The sequence below is a fragment of the Larus michahellis genome, chromosome 4, assembly GCF_964199755.1.
Source record: "Larus michahellis chromosome 4, bLarMic1.1, whole genome shotgun sequence".
Lineage (NCBI taxonomy): Eukaryota > Metazoa > Chordata > Aves > Charadriiformes > Laridae > Larus > Larus michahellis.
Genome location: NC_133899.1, coordinates 5,449,073 through 5,471,327, shown reverse-complemented (window position 1 = coordinate 5,471,327; position 22,255 = coordinate 5,449,073). Strand labels below are relative to the sequence as shown.

Below are 22,255 nucleotides of genomic sequence, written 5' to 3'. Positions count from 1 at the left end.
CCAGCCAGCAAACACAGCGTTCCTTGGGCATCAAGGGAAAAGGGAGCGACTGTAGTCTTGCAGGAAAAGCTGAAGATTTCAGTTTATAGAGGAAAAGAATATTACAGGGTCGAGAGGCAGCTTAGAAAAAAGCACCTGTAGCTGCCTCTCCATGTTGGGGTTTATCCACTCAAACTTGTACAGCTCTCTTTAAGCCCCAGAATAAAGTGGCCTTTCCAAGGGTAATCAGGACAGCACAACACAGCCACTGAAAGAGAGACCCAAAACATCATCTCATCAGCTCCGTTCTGGGCGGCTGACTGCATCCCGAGGCAACCCCGTTTCCTAGTGACTGGTGGGAACGGCAAACCCGCCCCTCAATATCACCTATGGCACCCGATCAATACCCAGCAGCATTATCATCAGCGCTTTCTGCTTGATTTAACGGTGCTTGTCAGCAATCAGCTGACCTTGGATGGAGGCTCAGGCTCAACCTGGCTGAAGTGGAGAAAAAAAAAAGGAAAAAAAAAAAAAAAGAGCTAAAAGCTCTTGGTAGCGTTTACTGGCGGTTGGGCTTTGGTGCACGGCTCCACCTCACGGCGACTGCACAAATACGCAAGGAAAGAATTGGAGCTGCGGTTTGGCCTCGTGGGGTGATGAATGACAGACACCCTTTCCTTCTTTGGAAAATAATCGTCGAGTGTCACCAAGTGAAACAGACTTCACCAAGCCTCTGGAGATATCAGGGTCAGGTGCAGCCAAAATCTCAGCGTTGAGCTTTTTCTACTCAAAGCGTGGAAGTTGCACGCTGGCTTTGGCTGCTCTCCGTTGTTTCCCCTCTCTGTGTTATCGGTGGGGTGAGTACTGCTGCCCATTGTAAAGGCCACGCAATACTTCCCATTATCATATTCTGTTTTCACGTGTTTATAAATATTTGTTTACAAAATTTTGGGGAGGCTGAAAATTTGCAGTGTCTGCTTTGGAGAAACTTGCTGCTAAAGGAAACTAGTTCTCTGTGGATGCAGGATGAAAGGGATGCGAATGTGCATCTGCTCTAAAACAGACTTTCAAACATTATTATTTTCCTTTTCAACCACTTTTGTGCTAATGTTTCAGCTCGGGAACGTGACATTTGCCGGCTTGAGGCAGAGCTGTGCTTTGTGCGTGCTTCTTGCGGTTCCCATCAGAACTAAATCAAAAACATTAAAACTTTAAAATGTTGTGGCCTCAGTAGAGGCTTAACGTCTGAGTCTCCAGACACTGTCTCTGGCTCTTTACGGTCTCCAGCACAGACGGCAGAGTCCCTGCAGCTCGTCCCCAGGGAGGGAGGAGCCAGGGTGGCCGGGGACACCCTCCCGCTCAGGGTCACCCCTGTCCCCGCAGCGCCCGGCAACAGCAGCGCCCCGTTTCACGATCTCTGCTGCCCTCGTATGGCACCTCCAGGAAAGAAAATGAGCCTCTTTCGGGCAAATTCAAAGGCACGGTTTGAATATGACACCTTTCATTTGTGAATGCTAACGCAGGCTGGCAGGCAGGTTTGCAAGGCGTAACCCCTGCCGTGGTAATCATACTGAAAACCGATCGTCGCTGGCCTTCGGCACACGCAAAGCCGTCTTCAGTAATAAATCTCAGCTTCTGTAAGAAAGGTCTGGAAATATATACCTAACAAAGCAACCCATCAATCTGAGCTTGTCCAGGCAGGGAGTCCTTGTCTGCTCGTTGGTAAGGGTTTTTATTTTTTCTTTATAATGTCATTTTGCTCTTCACTAATGCTCTCCATCCAAGGTTATCAAGGCAGCTAATCAGCTAGACCTCCCAAGAGCAAATCATTACCTAGGAAAATATTACTCATCCTGAAGACCGAACACCGCCTCCAGCCCTGCTTTGAATAGATATAAAGAAAGGATGTTCCAGCCTGATGGTAATAGTAAAAAATTTTTTTTGCATTAGGGTCGTCTTCCTGCTGCTACTAGTAAGCATTGTATTTTATAAAAGTATCAAATTATAGATCTAACTATCAAGAAAGTCTGAATTCAGTCTGCTTCTCAGCTATGAGAAACTCTGGTACTCTGAATGTGGTCAGTACAGTATCCCACATCTATTTTCAGTCATAACTTTGTAGACCTTTGCTTTCATTTTATTTAAGCTTAATTTTAGTACAAGGTTGTTCTTACTGTGCACCTCTCTGTCGTTAAATCCCAAGATAATATTTGCAGTATGATGCACAACTGTGTGCGTGCTCTTGTAGCAATTACTACAACCAAAGAAAGCCCGCTGTACAATGGCTAGTAACATATAGCACGTAAAGGACTAAAACCACCGTATCATGGGACATGTCCCATGTTCACATATAGGTCACACGTGCAAGAGCAGATTTGAGGAGATAAGCTGCTAAACTGGCCTATCTCTGGGAGAAAGTCAAGCTGGCAGACTAAAGCAGCTGAGCTAATAGCTAAGTTGATCTTTAATCCATCTCTGTTGTAAACTACCTAGAAAGAGGTCACTAGGCACTAAGTAGCCTGTGTGGATGAGTTAGACAATAAAACCTGAGAAAAAAATCACTGAGAAACTGAGAAAGTCAAGATTTCAAAGCCTAAAAACTACTGCAATGGCATAATTGTGGAAAGTGCAAGGCAGAAGAAAGGCAGCCCCCTTTTCTTGGTGCCAGGCAAACAGCACATGGCTGATGTTACTCTGGATTAGCTCCTTGGGAAGAGAACCCTTGGGAAGAGCAGATGTACCTGGTGAAGATGGGGCAAAAGCGTTTGGTCGTGTTGTGCAATTTCATTTCTATGGATGGATGAAGGGCAGTGGCACAAGCAGGAGGAGAGCGTCTTTTCTGGTTGATGTAAGGTATTATAGATGTCAGAGGGTTGGAGTAGACCTTGTGCTGGTGGCTGTTGGGGCGTCTGGAGGTGACTTTGCCGATGCAGTTAGATTTAGCTGCTCAATTATGTTTCCCCTTCGAAAGAGAGCAGTCAAAAAGATCCAGCAGGTGCACAGGACGAAGGTGCTTAGGAGCCAAGCCAGAAACTTGTATGCTTCTGCTGAGGTAGCAACATTTCTGCTAAATGAATTCCGAGCAGAAATTCTGCTAATACTGGATGTAGGCAGTGAGTGGCATCGTGGTATCACAGAAGAAGCAGCAGAGCAAAAAACCAAGATGATTAGAGACAGATGAGAGCCTGAGGAGGGGCTATTCTTAGGACGGGGATCCTACCTGTATTTCAGTGTCCTGTTTGTATGCCCAAGCATGGTAAGCTGTATACACTGCTGCTCATGGACATAAAGTCATTTGCCAGTGGAGCTTGCGTCGCTCCTTCCCCTCTGCCCTTCAGACCCCAGCGATAAGAAAAGCAGTTTTGTCTCTCCCCTCCCCCTGTGAACTGATGTGCCTTCTTCATGGCTCGTAGAAATGCACAGCATAAATAACAGATCCTGATGATGGAAACACCTGGTACGTTCGGACTCATTGAGCCATTTCTAGTTTATCATTAAAAGGGAGGGTGGCACAGCTGGTACTAGAAGAAAGGGCATGAATTCCAGTACGTGTAGCAAGACAGGTGTCAAAGTGCTCACAAAGAGCATGGATGACATTTTAACCTCCTGGGAGAGGAGAACTTCAGGGATCTGAGCAATGCAGAGAGGCTCACTGGTGTTTCCAGGTCACTGGCTTGAAACCACGGCAGCCAGGAGCTCCTGGGAGGCTGGCTGATTTATCATCACTGACCTCTAGGCAGGAGAAGTGGAACTGGAGCTGGAGCAAGTTTGCTGACTGAGGCTTAGAGTCCACACACCGTAGCCTTCCAGCTTGAGGACATGCAACAGAAGGGACATATAAATGTAATGTGACATATATGAATAGGAATATTACTTTGGCAGTTTCCTCCTGTGTTATATTCTCAGTGGCAGCACCTATAAATCATCTGCTCTGTTATGTTTTATTATCTGTAAGTACATGATAGGGCCAGTATTGTTTTAAAATTCAATTTATCATGCTAATTTCAAACCACAATGCTGTAATATTGACTTTCTTTTTATTCCATAGCCCTTTGCCTTCTGGAAACTGGTACAGAAGATGTTAACATTGCCATAAAAAACTGATGTTTTTAAATATTTTTCTTTTTTTGCCAACATGATTCTATCATGCGTTGGCCGAGAAAACAGAAATATAGATAAGTATAGTTGGCATATTGGCCCCAGAATTACGAATTGTTTTTTCAGTGTTACACTCATGCAGATTTGATCTCAAAATAGAGCAACGTAATTTTTGTTAGCATAGATTCCATACCAGTAGTAAAAGGATAGCAATGTTAATTGTAGTGCTAATGCTAGCATTAGCGGTGTTGTCTTGCTGATAAATACAGTGTTCACAGATGCTGCCTCCTGTACTCCTGAAGCAAGAAGGTCTGAGCGAAGAGAAGTATCCTCTGCTCCATTTTACAGCTGGGGAAACTGAGGCAGAGAGTGGCTTGCCCAAAGTCACCGCGGAGCGGTTGTAGAGCTGGGGAGAGAAGAGGGCGGCTGCGGCTGCCACCCCAGGAGAAGGCGACCCTGACACACAAAACCCATGCTGTGCAGCTCCGCAGGGTCTCTGGTGAGGGGACCGGGAAGACCACATTGCAGGGAGATGTTTTGAGTCCCTTGAAGAAGGCTCCCAGCCTTTTTGAATGCTGCTGTTGTCTCAGGATGCCTACGCAGTGCTTTCCTCAGAAAGCTGTCCCTGACCTCTTCGCCGCATTGACCTCCAGCGTATTTGCTGCCCAAACGATTTGAGGGCAAATAGGGGAAAAAAAAAAAAAAATATGAACGGCCAACTGCTTTCCACAGAGTTCACCAGCTTCTCCTGGATGCTTTGCAAGAGTTTTGTTTAGCCCTACTCTGACTTCCGCCCGTAGCGGTATGAACAAGCAAATGACCCACCACCGGTCTCGTGTGAATTTAAATGACCCGAGCGTGGTCACACAACGGCAGCACATCGGATGGCGGTGTTTGGGATGTGACCTGATGCTACAAAACCACAGCACAGCCTCAGTTATGTCCTTTCTTTTATTACTGCGCTCTTTGTTCTCGCGGGCCTGTAGCCAGCCCTATGGAAATGGCGAGTTGCCTGTGTTTGGGATTTTAGGGTATTTTTTTGAACAAGTTGTTGCAAATCAGCTGCTAAAAATGTGCCTGTAATTTCTTAAAAAAACCCCCATTTCCTGTAAAATCAACTCGGATTGTCATCCTGCCTGGCCTTTCTTCTCCTTCTGCAGTAACCCGGCATTTCTGTACGAGAAGCACGGCCGTTTTTGCTCAAGTAAAACACCCAGAAAGACTGCTGGTCTTCTCCACTTTGAGGAAAGACTAATTAGAAAACATCTTCGTTATCCTGGTAGAACCAGCCTATCCCCAAAACATCCACCTTTCCTTTGGACAGTGAAAAAGAAAAGAAGGCAGGGTTAAACCAGAGTGACACAGGAGCTCCACACGCACTGAGGAGCAATTGCAGCTTGTTTTAGCGTCAGCTGATCCAAATTTTTCTGCAGAGCCTGATTTTTGATAGAATGGTTACACACCATTTTTGAGCAGGCCTGGGAAGGCAGCAAATTTGTTCTCAGCACACACGTAAATAAAGCCATGAAGTTCGAAGGTCTAAAGAAAATTTGCAAAAGGTATGTCAGCAAGAAACAGCGTTTCCAAGGCAGCTCTACTCTCAACTTTTCTGCTTGAATATTTCAACAGAAATTATTAGTGTGGATTTTTTTTTTTTTTAAATCATCATGGAGGTTTTTCCCAGAACTTGGTGATGCTTTTTCTGTTTGCAAAATGCTCTTTTTTTAAAATGTATCATTGACAAATTTCTTACTCTATTTTCCTCTTTTTTTTTTATTTTTGCAAATCAACTGTGATTTGTCTTAATGTATTTGAAGATATTCATAGACGTCTGGGCACAACTGATTTTTCCTTTTCTTTTTGTCATCACAAGAATCAGTCGCTCGCTGGCTGGGTGGATTTTTCATTAACAAATTTCAAAGCACACAATGCTTTGCTTAATTACAGAGTCATTTTTTTCAGCTTCCTCATCAGAAGATAGATGTAACTAACTGTGTAACAGGCAGACCAAATTCCAGGTATTTCAGCCAACCGTGCTGTTCAAGGACTATTGTTGTGAGCTTCTGAGTGGTTTTGTTGCATTAATTTTTCACGAACGTTTACAGCAGTAAAGATTATCAGCTAGTTTACTGCTAATAAGGTTTATTGCTAATAAGTAATGATCACGAAAAGCCAGATTAAAAGCTGTTTTGTAATTTTAAAGAGACGTACCTCTAGCTTTTCCATTACCTGCAATATTCACAATGTCAGCTTTGGATTCGTGCTCTCACATGCTTTAGCCCTCTTCTTATCTACATGGGCCAACCCTGAATTGCTTCCTTTTTTGTTTCTTGCTTTTGTTTTGGCAGATCAAGCCGGGTTCGGTCTCTGACGGAGCTCATGGGGCAGCTGCACGAACACGTGTGCCGGCACCAGGGACCCATCCGGGGAAGGCAGGCAAGGACAGCAGGAGCAGGGACTGCCTTTTTTCATTAAAGTGCTGGTTGAAGATGTACCTGAAACTTCAGCTTTAAACCAATTATGCCTCAGCTCTTCACCTGTGGGAATAAAGTTAATAATCTCCTATGGTTTTCCTGTCCTGCCTCCTGCTATTATCTGTGCTACGATCCAAAGGAGCACTGGTTTTAGCTATAATAATTACATTTCTATAATAATTGCAGCCTCAGATGCAAAGTATTCCTCTTGAAGTGGCATTCTTCACTGCGAAACTCGAAGGCCGTTGATAACTTAGCTAACTATAGGTGAACTCAAACTTTGCATTTTTTAACTAAAAAAAGTTTTCTTGTATGCTTTTATTCTCTGAGAGAAACATGAAACAAAAATATCTGTCTTTTAAATACCCAGCCCCACACTTCCTGACTGACCCATATGAACCACTGCGGCTCGGCACGCATTATTTCCTCTCTTTGAAAAAAAAAAAATTAAAAAAAAATAATTAGCCACAGTCTGGCAATACCTGGCTTTCCCACTGATTTGTCTCTCATCTTCTGGGGGTAGCGAGCTGCTCTTCACAAGAAGGTGAGCTAAAGACAGAGCAGAGGACATGTGTGATGAGAAGGGTTTGAGACATCCGCTTCTCCAGCCCCGGTCTGTTGACTGGTCTCCTCCCTGACATCGAACTACCTTGCTGATGGCCACTGTAGGAGGAGGCTGAAAACCTTTTAGTTTTCTGTATTAGCAAGGTTTTTCTTTTGCTGCTTTCTTAGTTTGGCAATTTTCTTAGCAAAATACATCATTTCGGCAGCGATACTGCTATTGCCGTGCCAAGTGCTAAAGTCTGGCTATTGTTAGACTACAAAAATCACCAAAAAGCACCTTCAGCTCTCGTCTTTGCTTTGTACCGGAGGCTCTCCTTCCACGGGAGGAGCCAAGGGCTCCTTGTCCTGCTGAAGACCTCTGTCATCAAGTCATCAGCTCTGCGCGTTAGCTCCATCTGTGCTGCCAGACCAGTGGAAGCTGGTGCCTGTCACGTACGGGGAGCAGGTTCTTCTTACTTTTCTTTAGAGGGTCCTACAAGGAACCACATCTCCAGTTATATTTCTACATGATTTTTTTTTTTTTTTAGTTTTGTATGTTTTCTTTTTGGTCAAATGGTGTCACATTTTGTTTAGTTTTCATAAAATACCTTGAAAAATGAACTGTTTTGCCATATTTGAGCACTGTTTTGATATAAATACTGGGGTTTTGTTTCAATCTGTTGGAAACTATATTTATTCATAAATAGATTTACCTATAGATCTATTTATAAATTATAATTATTATTTGAGTATAAATCAGTAGAAAACTGGTATTAATTCAGCTTCAGCATTTTCATTATTGTTAAAATAAAAAATAAAATCAGTGCAAATTATCAGCTCTTGACAAAGGGAACCTTCTTTTAATCTGTTTCCCTCTGCGGTAATATACCAGGAGTTGTCTTCTGGTGTAACTTTTAAAGCTTCAGTTCCATGTGTAAGCCATTTTGGTCCTGTCAGCACGTGGCTGAACACAGGCTACACATACATGTGTATTACAAATGCGTATCTTGAAACAGAAATTAGTCTTTTTTTTTTTTTTTTTCCTAGGGATTAAAGATGTTAGATGTTTTCCTTAAAGCCCAGGTGCTGGAATCGGCAGACTCCATAAGACTCTTAGTGTTTGTTAAAAAAGTAAATTATGAACTCCCTTGGTCACAGAGAAAACTTAAAAACAGGAAGAGAGGGCATTCCAAAGGTTTAGAAATCAGAAAGCAAAGAATTCAAAATTTGCCTAAGACAGACCAGAAACTGTAACAATTGTTGTGTTGACCTCAGGTGGGGGCATTATTAATGCATTACTGCATTATTAATGTGTGATGCAAGTGACACAGCATGAAAAGAGCTCAGCCCATGAAGACGGCAGAAGAGGAGAGACTCTTGCTGGCTGAAAGTGACATACTTCAGAATGAGCGTTCCACTTTCTTTCTTATGACTTCCTTTTTTATTCCCCCCCCCCGCCCCCCCGTTAGCAACAGACATAACAAAATCTGTCCTTGTGAAGGAGAAGAGAGTGTCATCAAAGGTGACAGCTTTTTTTTTTTTTTTTAATTTAAATTAACTAAAAGGTCCAGGCTGCTGAAAACTTGATTAGAGATTTTGTATGCTTAAGGGGTCTTAACAGTGTGCTTTTACCCAGGTGGAATCAGAGTACAAGGAGGAAGAACCCTCCATTTGACACTGACTCGCTAATCTCAGCAGTGTATCATGCATTATTCTGCTCAGGATTAAAGGTAAGGTCTGTATTGCTGCCTTTAAGACCCAGCAGGGCAGCTCTCCTTTGCAGAAACGTGGTTAAATAATTCCTGATGTGTGGCAGAAGGGTTCTGGAGAGAAGACAGTTGGCTTTAAATTACCTGGCAGAGCCTTCTGTGTTCTAGCTTTTGTCTTCTCTCCTGGAAAATAAAGCATTCTGTAGTATAGCTCCAGAATAAAAGGACTTCTTAATCATAAAGCAAATGTAAAAATAATTGTCTTTGAAAGAGGGAATGATATCTTAAAATTACTAGTCCAGTCTGAAACAAAAGGTGGAGGAAACTTCGTGTGTGTGGAATTTTTAATGTCATTAGGAACACACACAAATAAGGCCTGGATGCTCAGCTGGAGATAACCAAGATATTTTTAATTCATTCCAATTTGGAAATACGGCTAAATAGGCATTTGCAAATTCACATTGCTCGTTCGTTCTTAATTATAGAGCTTGCCTCCTGTTAAATGGGAGAAATGTTAGAAATTTTCTTTTGAAAGCACGTTGGTTGGTTTTTATGTTTTTCTCTCTGTTGGAAAAGTTCAGCTTTAATGTTTGTTTTTAAAACAGCTCATGCAGGGTATAAGTTCAGGTTTTCAGTCAGTTATTACTGATGGAGAAGGTGTTGGTAGCTGGTACTTACAAACATATTGCGAAGTATCTGAATTTTGTGCCACATAATAAAATCTGTTGGGAGCTGCAAAAGGCTTCTTATGTAAGTTTTTTAATATGATAAATGAAATAATATGACTCTACCTGCATATGACAACATATATTTAGGAAACTGAGCATGTCATATGGTCGTTGGTATCTCCTTGAATTTCTGCAAAATGGTCCTTTGCCGACAGATCCGAAGCTGCAAAGTTAAATTTGCTCCGCAGGGTACTCAGAAGACTGTTATTAAAGACTGTGGGCCTCAGCAAATTTGCACAGGTTGCAGTATCACGTCTTCTCCACCCACCAGCCCCGGAGCAGAGTATCCAGCAGAGTCTGATTTGTTCTGCAAGCTAGAAGTCAGTTTTAGAGACTAGAAAACTTAAGCAGCCTGTCCTGAACACGTAATTTATTCAGGATTTTAGCCATTGGTAGATATATTATCTAAATTCCCCCTCCCACTTCATTTCTTCCCTCTTTTAAATTGTTAACAAATATGTTAATAAGATTGGGTCCCTAAGCCAAGGTCTGTCGTACTTCACCCAATACCAACTCCTATCCTACCTCGATCTGTTGACGCACAGGGTCTCTAACACTGTATGTTAAAAAGATGCTTATCATAAAAACTAGAACAGAAGGTTTTGACCCTTTTATGTGACTCATTCAGTTATGACTACAGCACATAAAGATAACAGCAGTTGCAATAACGATTTGCATTCTATACAAATATGCTGATCCTGGAGATACACCAGATGGACGCTCTTCCAAGGCACACGCGTCTGCAATGCGTACCCCAGAAGAGTGTCTGTCATTCTATCCCTATTCAGAAAATATCACTCAAGTCTATCATTAATTTTTCAATCATATTTTCATGTTAGTGAGCTTTTTGAAACGTGTTTTTACACAATTATGTGCTTATCTGTATTAGGACCAGCGCACCCTCTCCATCCCCAGCTAATTCTAGTGCTTTGATTAGCTAGAGGGCTTTTCTAAACTTTTCTGATGCAGTATGTGACGGATTAAAGCTGATCTTTGCATGACTGAGCACAGATGCAAGGAACTTCTCCTCCCTTCCTGTGCGCCCTGAGGGAAGGCCTGAGACAATAATAAATCCCTGCAATCAGCCATGTATAAAGTAGAGAAAGACCTGGGCTACCTCTGTTTAATGGTGCCAGAAGATCTTCCACCAGCAGTAGCAAAGTCAACGTTAAGAAGACATCAGCAGAATGGGAGGGAAATGGGAAGTGACCAGCGAGAGAGCAGGTTGTAGCAGTGCTTGGTGTGCGTTCCTCCTGTCAGTGCACACCGTAAGATCCCATCGTGGCTCCCTGTGATGGGTTCAGAGCAGTGGCCAAACGCTCCAGTCCAGCCTTTCTTGTCACTGTGCCCAGCCTGCCTTCAGTCATCCTTCTTTGTGCCTCTCGGAGCTCAGAGGGATAACGAGTGACAGCGGGAGGCAAAAGCAGGTAACAGAGTGCTTTTCTCTCCTAAACTCACCCGTGGTGCCGCTCTGTAGTGGGAAAGACATGAAAGGCTGAAAGGTAACCAGAGGGAAAATCCGGACTTTTTCTTGCTGAGTTGCAACTCACTTTATTCAAAACTATTGTCAAATGCTGTTTCTTTCCAGTGCTTCCCACTTGCAATCACATTGTTTTTACGAAAGATTTTCATTTCATTGACTTAAAAAGCACAGGAGACAAGTTTTCCTGCTTCCCTGCAGAGCCTCCCGCAGTTTTCCTGTTCTGCTGAGGCCTTGGTAATGTTGAATTTCTCACTGTTGGTAGCACTGGTAACGAGCGGCTGGCATTCTACCACTGTGGATGCAGTGGCTGCAGTATTTTACATTTCATCTGAAGGTGTGATTGCAGGCCCTTTAAATATACTGGTTTTGCGCAGCCAGCAAAACTGGCCCAAGACACTGAGTAAATAGCTAATTAGCATATGCATAAAAACCATACTTTGATACTTAGTTCAAATGTTCTCGCATTTATTTTTAGGTTTTCATTGATCATTACAAGTCACACAGCAGAGTTTCTGCGCAACTGAAACTTTAAAAAAAATAATTCTGACAAATGAAAAGTTTTCTTCTGGTTTTGCTAGTCTTTGCTATGAGGAAATACCATTCCTAAGTCAGGACACTAGTATAAAACCTGGAAGATGTGTTCTGCCTGAGGCGTGCTTCTGCTGTGAGATCGCTGGCAAACCTCACTCTCTGGGCCCGACGCCTTTGAAAATGTGAAATAATGATTTCCATTCTTTTTCTAAATTGTTTTGACATCTGCAAATGAAAATTATTACAGAAATTGTATGGGATAGTACTGTATTTGCATATGAGGACCGAAGACGGTAACTCCTCAAAGCTTTTTTTAAACACAGTGCTTGCAAATAACGAGGGACGGGGTGATTGAACTGAGGAGTAGCTGAACGTTTTAGGACTCAGACAAACATTGCAGCAGGCAACAGGCCAGCTACTTGAAAGTACAGCCGCCCTTCCTTCATGTCAGCTTTTCCGCTAGCGACTTTAGTAGTTTACTTTACATCAATATTTACTTTAAACATTATGATTAAGTGACAATAATTTACCAAGATTAAAATGAAACTCTGATAAGAATGGAGCCAAGTATACACTAGAACACTTTTTACAAGAAATACACTTTGCAAGGAGCCTGAACTATGTTATGCTGAGATGTACTGAGGGTGTCGGACCTGTCACACGGTATGATCGTGTTTGAAGGCGGGTCCCCTGTACAGTTCGTTACTTGAGTTGTGCTGCTACAGCTGGAGAATATTCTCAAAGGTCAGCTTCGTGCTGCGAAGGCCCTCTGAGACACTAAAGGTGATCATTAAAACCTGATCAAGGCTTCCCAGCGCAGCTGCAGCTACTGCCATGAGAGGCTGGGATGGTACAGGACTGCTCTGCAGTGACAACAGTCACTGGAAGCAATGTCCTTCCTCCTCTCCCTGCAGACTGCTGCCGTTGCTGCCACCTCAACTCTGGAATAGGGCAGCTGGGCAATGGCTGCTGGGCCACCACAAGTAACCTCAGGTCTTGGATTAGCCTTGATTACTACGTCCTGTACATAAACAATTTAATTTTCTTTGGCAAGGGAAAAACTTTGACAAACTTAATGAGTTTTTGAATAAAAGTTATAAAAAAGCAACACATCCTTTGCATTCACTGGCCTCTAGGATCCCAGCAGCCAAACAGTTCATGTAAATGTGTGTGCAAGTGCCCTCTCGTAAAATCCATCCAAGCAGCAGTAAACAGTTCTGCAGAGGTAATACCACTCCACATGCAGGAACTGTCTTCCGCTAGCCCTGAACGATCACAGACAGGATTGACACCTAATCCTGAGATGGTGGTATGCAAGTTGTCTTGACGACGAGTGTAAAATCTGCTTCTGAGTCCTGTAGATGAAAAGTTCATACAACAAAAGCTTGAAAATGAAGTTTTCTCTATGAAACTTCTGCTTATAGGTTTTGCAGGCCCAACCAGAAAATCTAGCTCAGCTACTGTACATCCTGCTAAGGAGTGCAAATGCTTTGATGGTGTAGTCAATACTTAGGCTAGATCGTCTGTCAATGACAATCTCAAAAATATCTGTTCCTCCTCCCTAAATGGCTCTTACAATTGATGGGATAAAGCTATTCTACTTCTGTCTTCTACACGAAAGCTGTATTTTCTTTGTAGCTCCTGTGAGGAAGTGACATCAGTTTTGTGACAATTATTTACTATATCCATGAGGCTGCCTAGCCAGTCCTGTGATTTTCTTTCATGCTTTGCTTTATTTTCAGGCACTTCATTACCAAACATGACAATAAGACAGGGCTGAAGTTTCCAATGCTGTAATTAAGAAAGTGTCAGTGTCAACGCTATGAATTTACTCCCAGCTGAAAAAATTTCTTGTCAGATTTTATAGTATGAATTGTGATTATATTTTTTAACAATTCAAAGAGCCTTTTAAAACTATAAGACAAAGTTAAACTGAAAAAAAAAAGAAAAAAAGGAAGATTTTTATTCTAGTGGTTAACCTTTTTTTCATCTTTAAACACGCAGGCTTTGCTGGGGCCAGATTCTTCAACTCAAAGAACTAATTTTCCCACACCTCTCCTCAGGCTTTTTTGCTACAAAAAAGGACTGAACATGCCACCTGATAATTATCTGTGACTGTGAAGTCCATAGTCTTTACAGGAAATTCTGTTGTCTGTCTGGAAGGTCCCGCTGTCAAGGTTTGAAAGTTGGATGGCAGCGCTGCTGGTTCTGACAGTAACTTGAATCTTCTGTTGTGACTGCGATGGTGTCGGACTACTCTTACTTCTGGTGTAGCGGACGTGCTGAGTAACAGTTGGTGCTTCTAAGAGTTACTATTTTATTGGTTTGTTTTTAAGGATTGCTTACTCCATCTATATGGCTGAGATTTTGTTACATCCAGCAGTTTATGGAATTCAATGTTATGATCTGCACTGCAGCTATGATTTTCTTCCACACACATATTTGCTTTCACTATATAATGACTCTTCATTTTTAAGAGAGAGAGATGTATCAGGTAAGCCAAAGGTTGTGCAAGAAATATTGGGCGTTGGTAGGTTGTAGTCTTCCTTCCAGGACACTGCTGAGGGACAACCACACTGAAGTATGTCTAGACCAAAGTCCGGTATCCTTTGCAGCAGTACTTAACTTCTGCAGCAACATCTCTGAGTATCAAAAAGATGGTTCAACTCTGTGCCTGTGCGGCTTGCGGGTTGTTGAAGGGTGGTTCCTGTGCTGAAGCTCTGCCATATGACTGGTGAGGAGACTGTTGGTACCTGGCCAAGTGAAGCAGAACAGGAGGGGCCGCTGAGGCTGATATTTGCTGGAACTTAGATCCACTGCCAACGTACCCAGACGAATCCTGGATCTGACAGCTGAGATTTGGAGAATACTGTTATCTCCTGCTTGTAAAATGCCTGGGATCACCTGCACCCTTCAGCTCCCTGTGGTGTGTACCTTGTGGCTTTGACCGTATGAATGTTTTGGTATTAGCTTTTGCAGCTGGGGAAGTTGGCCACTCGGCACGAGCATTCTGTCACCATTCATATAATTGGAAAGGCAGCTTCAACATGAAATGTTGAAGGCTTTAAAGATGAAGAGCTAAAAATAAAGTATGGGAGAGACATCTAGGTGAGATCGATACATATTCTGCTATTCTGTTCTATCATATCTCCTGTAAGATGTCGTTCTGTGAATTTGTAACTGCGTCACACAATATAAAGAGGGAAACTTCCCAGGTTTGGCATTCAGAAAAATGTGAAGAGTCTTTAGGAAAATCGCTCATGAAATGATGAACAATGATGAGACTGTAATGGTCATCTGTTTATTTTGCATTTAAAATGATCCACACCTTTCACAAGTATTGGGTTTTAGGCTTTTTTCCCTTTTGTGGTGGTGTATTTTGAATGCACTCTTCAGTTCTGTTCCTGGTAAGTCATACTCATTTGAAACCCCTTGGTGCTTTTAACCATGATAAAGGTAGTTTGCTTTTGGGAAGAGTTTCCCAAATTGCTCCTACAGCTTTTGCCGCATACAATGGACATTTTCTTCTTTTTCTGACCTGAGCATCTAGGCAGTATTGCTGGTGGTATTTGTTGCAGTACTTGTTGGGACCCCATTCCAGGTTATCACTTTGTTTCAGTGCATGTTTCTGCATGTATAGGGTGAAAATATTAATCAAAAATAATGTTTGAGTACTGTTCAACCATTTATAAAGCTGACTGAAATGATGGAAAATGTTGTTTTCTCTCAGTAGAGTAGGTGAGATTCTAGTCTGTTAAAAGACAGGTCCTTTTCACTCCTTTGTGCCTGCTACCAGTGTTGTAAGGAGGGGAGATGAAGAGCTATCTCTGCCAGACTTAACCGCAGTGTTTGGGAAGCAGCGTTTGGAACGTGGGTTCTGCTGCTGTAACGTGGAGCAGCCCTTGCAGTAATGGCCAAGATCTCTGAACGGGGAAACCTGTTCCTTGCAGACACTGCACCATCCCTGCTTTGGTTTCTAGGCATTTGTTTTGTGCTCTTCTGAACTGGTGTGACTTGTTGCCTGTGATGTCTTTGCTATTCTGCCTACGGATGTAGTGTTTTCTGCAGCTTCATCAAGTAGGTCTGGGAGAAGACCGATACCTCAAATTTCATGGCAGCGTCTGGGCTTGACATGGAAACAGCCTGTCACGTCCTACCACTGCTCTCCTGAATCCCAAACTGGGAAATATTTTTAGTATTGCTGATCATAAGCTGAAGCAGTATAACACACTTTGTAGTGGATCCCATAAAGTGAGACAATTTTAACTTGAAAACGTAACTCCAGTGACAGTGAAGTTCTAAAGCCTTTTCCTAAACTTGCTGTCTCGAGGTACCCTTCGGTCATCTCACGATTCTCAGCCGAACCAGTGAAATTTCCGCTTCAGGTGAGCCGGAGAACATATAAACTTCAACCGGCGGGAGAGCGGCCGGGCCTGGGGAGCGGGGGGGACACGGCGCCCCTGCTTCCCGCCTCAGGGGGCGGCTGAGGGGTCGGGGGAACGGGGCCGCGCCCGGGGCCCCGAGGGGACGGCGGCAGCAGGAGGGAGCTCGCCTCCAACCAGCCGCGGGGGAGGTGGCGGGCCGGGACCGCGGAGGGTCCCCGGTGCGGGCGAGCAGAGCCCGCAGCGGCGTCTGGTGCCTCAGGCCGCCCCGGCCCGGCCGGCCCCGCGCGGCAGGAGGTGGCCGCGGCGGGAGGGGGGGTGTCACGTGACCCCGCCCCTTCCCGGTCGGGGCAGAAGCAGAAGTGGGAGTCCCGGGGAGGCGCGGCGGGACGAGGTGCTGTCATTCGCACCGGCTGGAGGCAGCTCCCCGCCGCTGCGCAGGTGAGGGGGGCCCGGCAGCGGGACGGGGAGGGGCGGCGGCGGCACTGGCCCGCCGGCTCGGGCCCCAGCGGCAGCAGGTGCCGCCGGGTTGGGGCAGCGCAGCTTCGTCCTGCGCGGTTTTGGCCCGGCGGGGACGGTAGGCGTGAGGGAGGGTGTTGTGAGGGCGGCAGAGGTCTGTCGGCGTGAGGGGCTGCATGACAGGGCTGGGAGCGGGCGAGGGGCTGCGGGCTCAGAGGTAGGGCCCGGGGGGCGGAGGGCACCTGGCCTGAAGGGAAGGAGGTAGTCGGGGGGGCTCCCTGAGGGGACCCCGCTGCCCTGCACCTTCCCCGCCGAAGGCCAGGCTGCGGAAGAAGAAGGAAGGAGCTCTTGGTGCCCGACAGCTGCCCTGCAGGGCTCTGCCTAGGGGTGAGGGCCACAGCCTGGGCCCAGGGCTTCCGTCCCTGCCAGGCCATGGCAGGTGGGCAACTGTCTGACTGCGGTTCCCTCCCCTGCTTTTGGCCAGACCGCAGGACTCCGAGGGCAGCAGCTGTGTTGCAAAGCTGTGTGCAAGGAGCCGTGTGTTGATTGCTATTAATTATTAGTGTTGTGGTAATGAACTGGTGTTGCTGGTGGATGGCCGTGCTGGTGGTGCAGTGCTCAGGCAGTGCCTGCTAGGTTGAGGTGATGTCAGACTCAGTGCTCTGAAGAGTCCCTTCCAACCTAGACAATTCTACATCCTAAATGCATCCAAAGGCAGGGCTAGGGGAAGAGGATGCAACAGCCCTTTTGCATAAATGGAGGCTTCAGTGCCTGCAGCATACGGGAAAACTTAGAAATTGACTGGAGTCAAACTTTGGATTGCACTTCTTGGTTGACCATATGTGCTGGAAAGCACCTGCTGTGTCATATGAGAGAAGTTATAGCAGAGTAGGGATTCAGCAGTACTTATGTGAGATGTTCTTTGTTAGCCTGTACCTTTGTAGTTTGCCTTTACTACAGCTTTTCCTCTCTTTGTTTGATCATAGAGTTAAGAGTTGTAGACTATCTTCAGATAAGAAGGTTTTGTTTTTGAAACTCCGAAGTACTGAAATGAAGTAAAACTGAATATACAGGTTTTTGGATAGACCAAATATGGGTTTTTTTCCATGTTTACTTGGTTACTTGCAGTGAGTCTGACTTCTTAGTCCAGATTACTGAGGCTCTTCAATAAAAAACAATATAGAAACTACTCTTACAGAAACAGTAACAAATGGCCCCAATTCTGCATGTGGTACAGGACATCATCGCAGTTTTGCTCCTGTAGTGCCTACAGTCAAGGGGAAATAGTCATATATTGGTGTCTGTGTCTAAACTAGAGCTTATGATATGCTTTTGTTACTTCTAGCTGGCTTGTTGAATCATGTAAGTGATGCTGGACCTTTCTATTTTAGGCTGCAGTAACTCTTTGGTAGAAGAGCAGCAATGCTTCTATTGCATGTAAGGGTGTCTCATAGCTCATGCCCCGCTGGTTTAGAGGTATCCAGATAATGGGGTAATGAGGGTCATTATGGACTTCTGCTGCGTGAATGGGTAGAAATATTGTTGGTTCAAATAGCTGTGCAGTGATGGGTGTTAGAGGGCTGAGGGACACCTGTGGGTGGGTGAAGGGGAGACTCTTAGTATTAAAAAGATTAGGTCTAATATCAATGGCTTCCATTAGTTCTTGGGAGGTGTAATGTGTTTTACTGTTAGGAAGCGCTCTGTGATGTTATTCTTAAACTGGAGCAGGTAGCCAAAACAGGAACAGTCAGTTCAAATTCAAAATCAAATATTATGATATTCTTTCCAGCTTTCACTGATGAAGTAGATGTCCTCAGCTACAGTATTATTTCATAGTAAGCTAAAAACTTGCCTTATGACTTAAGATTTAAATTTGACTGAAAACACCATTCGCTCTGGTTCTGGAAGAAAGAGCAACTTTAAAAGGGGAAGTCCAGTATATTATATTCAGCGGAAACTGTTTAAGAAGCCACCTCTGAGAGGCAGTTCCTTTGTACTAAGGGACTAATCTCTCAAAAAAAATGCTACGTTGCCTTTTATTAAGTAGTTACATTTAGAAAATCCTTTTCATGTTGTTCTAAGTCATGTGTCATTTTACAGCTACACCTTGTACTGTAAAAGGCAGAGCAGATGTGTATTTTGTTACAGTCTCCTAAAAAACTATGCATTTAGAAGTTGAGGTTTTTATTATTGCAGTGAAGTTTTACTAAAATAGTTAAACCTTGTTCCAAATCATGGCATGTTCGTATTATTACAATTCTTAATGAAAAGAGCACAGTGAGAAGACAGGGTTTCTTTTTTTTTTTTCTTTTTTGGAAAACCGGGCAGTGTACAAAGATTTTAATTTAATTTTTTATTTTATCCTCCTTTCATTTCTGTTACTACAAGTCATTGTATCAAGACAAGATGACTATGGCTGTCTTGTCAGATGCAAGCCCATGATAATTTAAATGATTATCTGATTAGTTCTAGTTAGTCAAAAAGTATCAGTTACATTCTGTCTAAAATCTACCATTGCTTACTACCCTTAAAAAGTTGTCTGCTTCCTCTCAGTTGTAGAATTGGAGTATATATGTTTTTCAGTATTATAAAGAAAGGGTACTCCATTTTCTTATTGCAATAACAAGCTTATAGATATTAAACACCAAATAACCTGTATAATGCTTTGCAAAACATGGAGTGAGACGTGGTTCCTGCAGTAGAGCACTTCAGGTTCACTGTGGGCAATGCAGATGGGGCCGCTGTGCAAGTAAGAAGGGACTATTGTTTGTTTCTCTGTTAACTTACAAAAAAAAGTGTTTATTGAAGTGTTTAAAGAAGTTTATTGAAAAATGTAAAAAGAGGTTGGAAAGATTGCACCGGACAGCTTCAAAGTCAGACAGATTGCACCGCAAGCAGTTAGTGACATGATGGTGAAAGACTGTTTTGTGGTCTTCATGAGAGAGAACAGAAAAGAGCGCTCTTTAGTGAAGAGCAGGTCAGGAGACAGTGACATGGGGTGAGGGGGAGGAGGGTTGGAAGAAGTTACGAAGGGGAAGCGAGAAGTGGCACGGTCGAATTAGCTATCAACACGGAAACTGAAACTGCTTGTGATGGAGAGTAGTGGACTGCGGAGAGAGGAAGAGAACCAGAGGAGATGCCGTGGCTGGTGGCTGCATGTGCAGTGAGATTCTTTAGATCTGTCCTGCTCAGGGATGTGGTTAAGGGGGATGGTTGGGAACTGTGTGGCAGGAGGTCTTGCTACTTGTGTGAAAATGATACGCTTCCTTCTTTGTGCATGGATGAAAGAGCACGTTCCAGGGCATCCCATTTGCAAATAGTCTTGCTGAGGACTAATCAAGCTTGTAATTAGCTGTTTGATGCAATGGTGTGTGGGAGACCAAAGCACAGAAACTTGCTAATATTTGAGAGCTGCTGTTTACGCATCTCTCTTGGCTGTTTTATGCCAAGATGTGTCCTGAGGGTACACGCACAAATACCTGATGTGTGTAAGGAAAAAGAGACTGTGTAGGAGAAACACAGCCATGAAGCTTTAAACGTGCATAAACTGAGACTTTTTATACATAGCCAAGATTTGTTTCAGTATTTTGTATTTATTCATATTTTCCCCTCATTTTCTTTACACTTCACAGACAGTCAGTTACCTGGTTTAAATTCTTATATAGGTCAGGGTATAAGAGCTTATGCAAGCTGATGTCATTTTTTCTTGTGTTATCTTGTAGGTGGATTGCTAGGCTTCAATCATCAGCACTTAGTTCCTCCTAATGTTAATCTCCTTGATGTAATATCAAGAAGACAGCAACAGTGGCTGCAGAGCCTTTGAGGCCTCTCAGATTTCAGAGGTCTCTTCAGGCAGAAAATTGATGCTTCCTTAGTAAAACATGGCAAGAAGAACAAACCTACTGCAGTTCACCTTGGGGACAGCATTTTGGTTATCTGAAGATAGTATTGGGAATATAAAAAAACCGTAATCCTGGGAGAGCAGAAAGATTTTGAGCATGATTCAAGTCTATTCCAAATACCTCTTTTCTTGTGTTGATATCTAGTTTGTCAGTACTTAGGACAAAACGGATTTCCAGATATTTCTCACAGTGGTGGAAATTAAATCATGGTCAGTTTCAAGAAGGAAAGTTTTAACTTCCAGCTTGCATAGAACTCATGAGGTTTTTATGGAGCATAATTCTACAAATACCCTAAAACAATAAAGAAATTTCCATAGGAATGGTGATTTCTGATAAGAGCTACTTCTGTCTCTATGTCAGTTAGAGAAAATCTCCATGAGCAAAGGTATCTCACTCTGTATAAAAGAAATAAAAGCAGATATGATGCTTGAAAGAAATTTGGTAGGGTCGAAGTACACATTTTTTGATGTCTGAGGAGACTCCTGAAGTCCTCAAATCAAGATAAATACAGTCAGAGTTTGAACTTTATTTTATGAAGTCTATCTTACTTTGGACCTACCAGTAATGATTGCCATTTTCTCAGAAAAAACGGTATTGTTATTTGAAGGCTTCAGAGGTGCATTCTTGCTTCTTAGTGCTATGAGGTGCTGTTTTGGTAAAAATGCCTTTGGACAGAATATGTGATGTGTTATGCTTACATTTTACATTTGATGCGCATATCTAATTTTTAAATGGTATACTTGCTACAGAAAACCTGCTAGATACTACAAAAGAGGATTCTATTAAAAATTGTACGAGGTACATTTTTGGCTGTCTAATTAAGAGTTGCTTGTGTAACCGTCCTAGGGAGTAATCCTTGGCTGCCAATTATACTGGCAGAAAAGTTGGAGGCTTGGTAAGTGAAATAAACTGCTATGGTCAAAGCAATTTGTGCAGTATAATTGCATTTATACTATTTTTTGGTTAGGAGAAAGTGTAGAAAATATGTCAGAAAATGCCACAGAGATACCAAATATTGCTCCTTTAGAAGAGGTTTGTAACAGAAGACTGAGGAAGCAGTTAGTGCTGTGGTGCAGCTAGAAGAGAGGCATTGGTCTTGCTGAGAAATTGAGATCACAATTCATTGCATACAGCAGCTGCTCCACCCAGCTCTTTGTTTTTAATAGATTTTGCAGCAGCATGGCACCGAAGTGTCACTAGTACTGCCCTCTGCGAAGACTGTTTGTGCTTTCTTTCAGGATAAAATGGCAAGGATGCTGTTAATGTTAGCTGTGTATCCGCCTTGTATTTGAATGGGTGGGAGTCTCTATTAGGTAGCCTTAACTTACACAAATGTAATTTTTAAAGAAATAAAAATGTTATTCTAAATATTGATTTTTCTCCCTTTTCTTTCTCTTTTCAGGACACTGAAAACCATAAAAGTTTGATTTTAAAAAAAAAAAAAAATGCCCAGAAAGAGTATAAACTATGGAGTGCTGCCAGAGTATGAGAAAAGCCAGATCAAAAGGACCTTGGAGTTGGGAACTGTTATGACAGTATTCAGTCTTAAGAAGAGTAGTCCAGAAAGGAGAACTATTCAAGTCATAATGGAAACCAGGCAGGTAGCATGGAGCAAGACAGCTGACAAGATTGAAGGTTTCTGTGAGTATTTGCAAAGTGTACCTGAATTTGGAGTTAATAATAAATTGATGTAGTTGTCAAATATTGATTTAATGAGCCTTTGTTAACATAATGAAGTTTTTGGCTGAAAAGAGTTTGGTAATTTGCTTGGAATATTCATAATTGTTGCAATGTAGGTGAAGAATCTTCTGCACCTGGTTATTTAGGTATCTAACACTACTTAAATATGATTAACTTGCTTTTACCCTATGCCCCGTTCTCAAAGCTTTCATCTTTGAATACCGTGGTGCTTGTGTTCTCTGAATTGACTTACTGAGTGACAATTGTTTTCCATCGTTATGCATCAA

General features: G+C 43.1%; 1 protein-coding gene across 1 annotated transcript in view; it reads left to right on the top strand.

The window, feature by feature from the left end:
- The first annotated feature begins 16,271 nt into the window (after positions 1 to 16,271).
- Positions 16,272 to 22,255, top strand: part of PLCG2 (phospholipase C gamma 2) — a 64,678-nt gene continuing 58,694 nt past the window's right edge. Inside the window, exons 1-2 of the mRNA XM_074582838.1 lie at positions 16,272 to 16,368; positions 21,691 to 21,929. Coding sequence (XP_074438939.1) covers positions 21,734 to 21,929 — 196 coding nt within the window. The 5' untranslated portion in view covers positions 16,272 to 16,368; positions 21,691 to 21,733. The remainder of the gene's footprint in view (positions 16,369 to 21,690; positions 21,930 to 22,255) is intronic.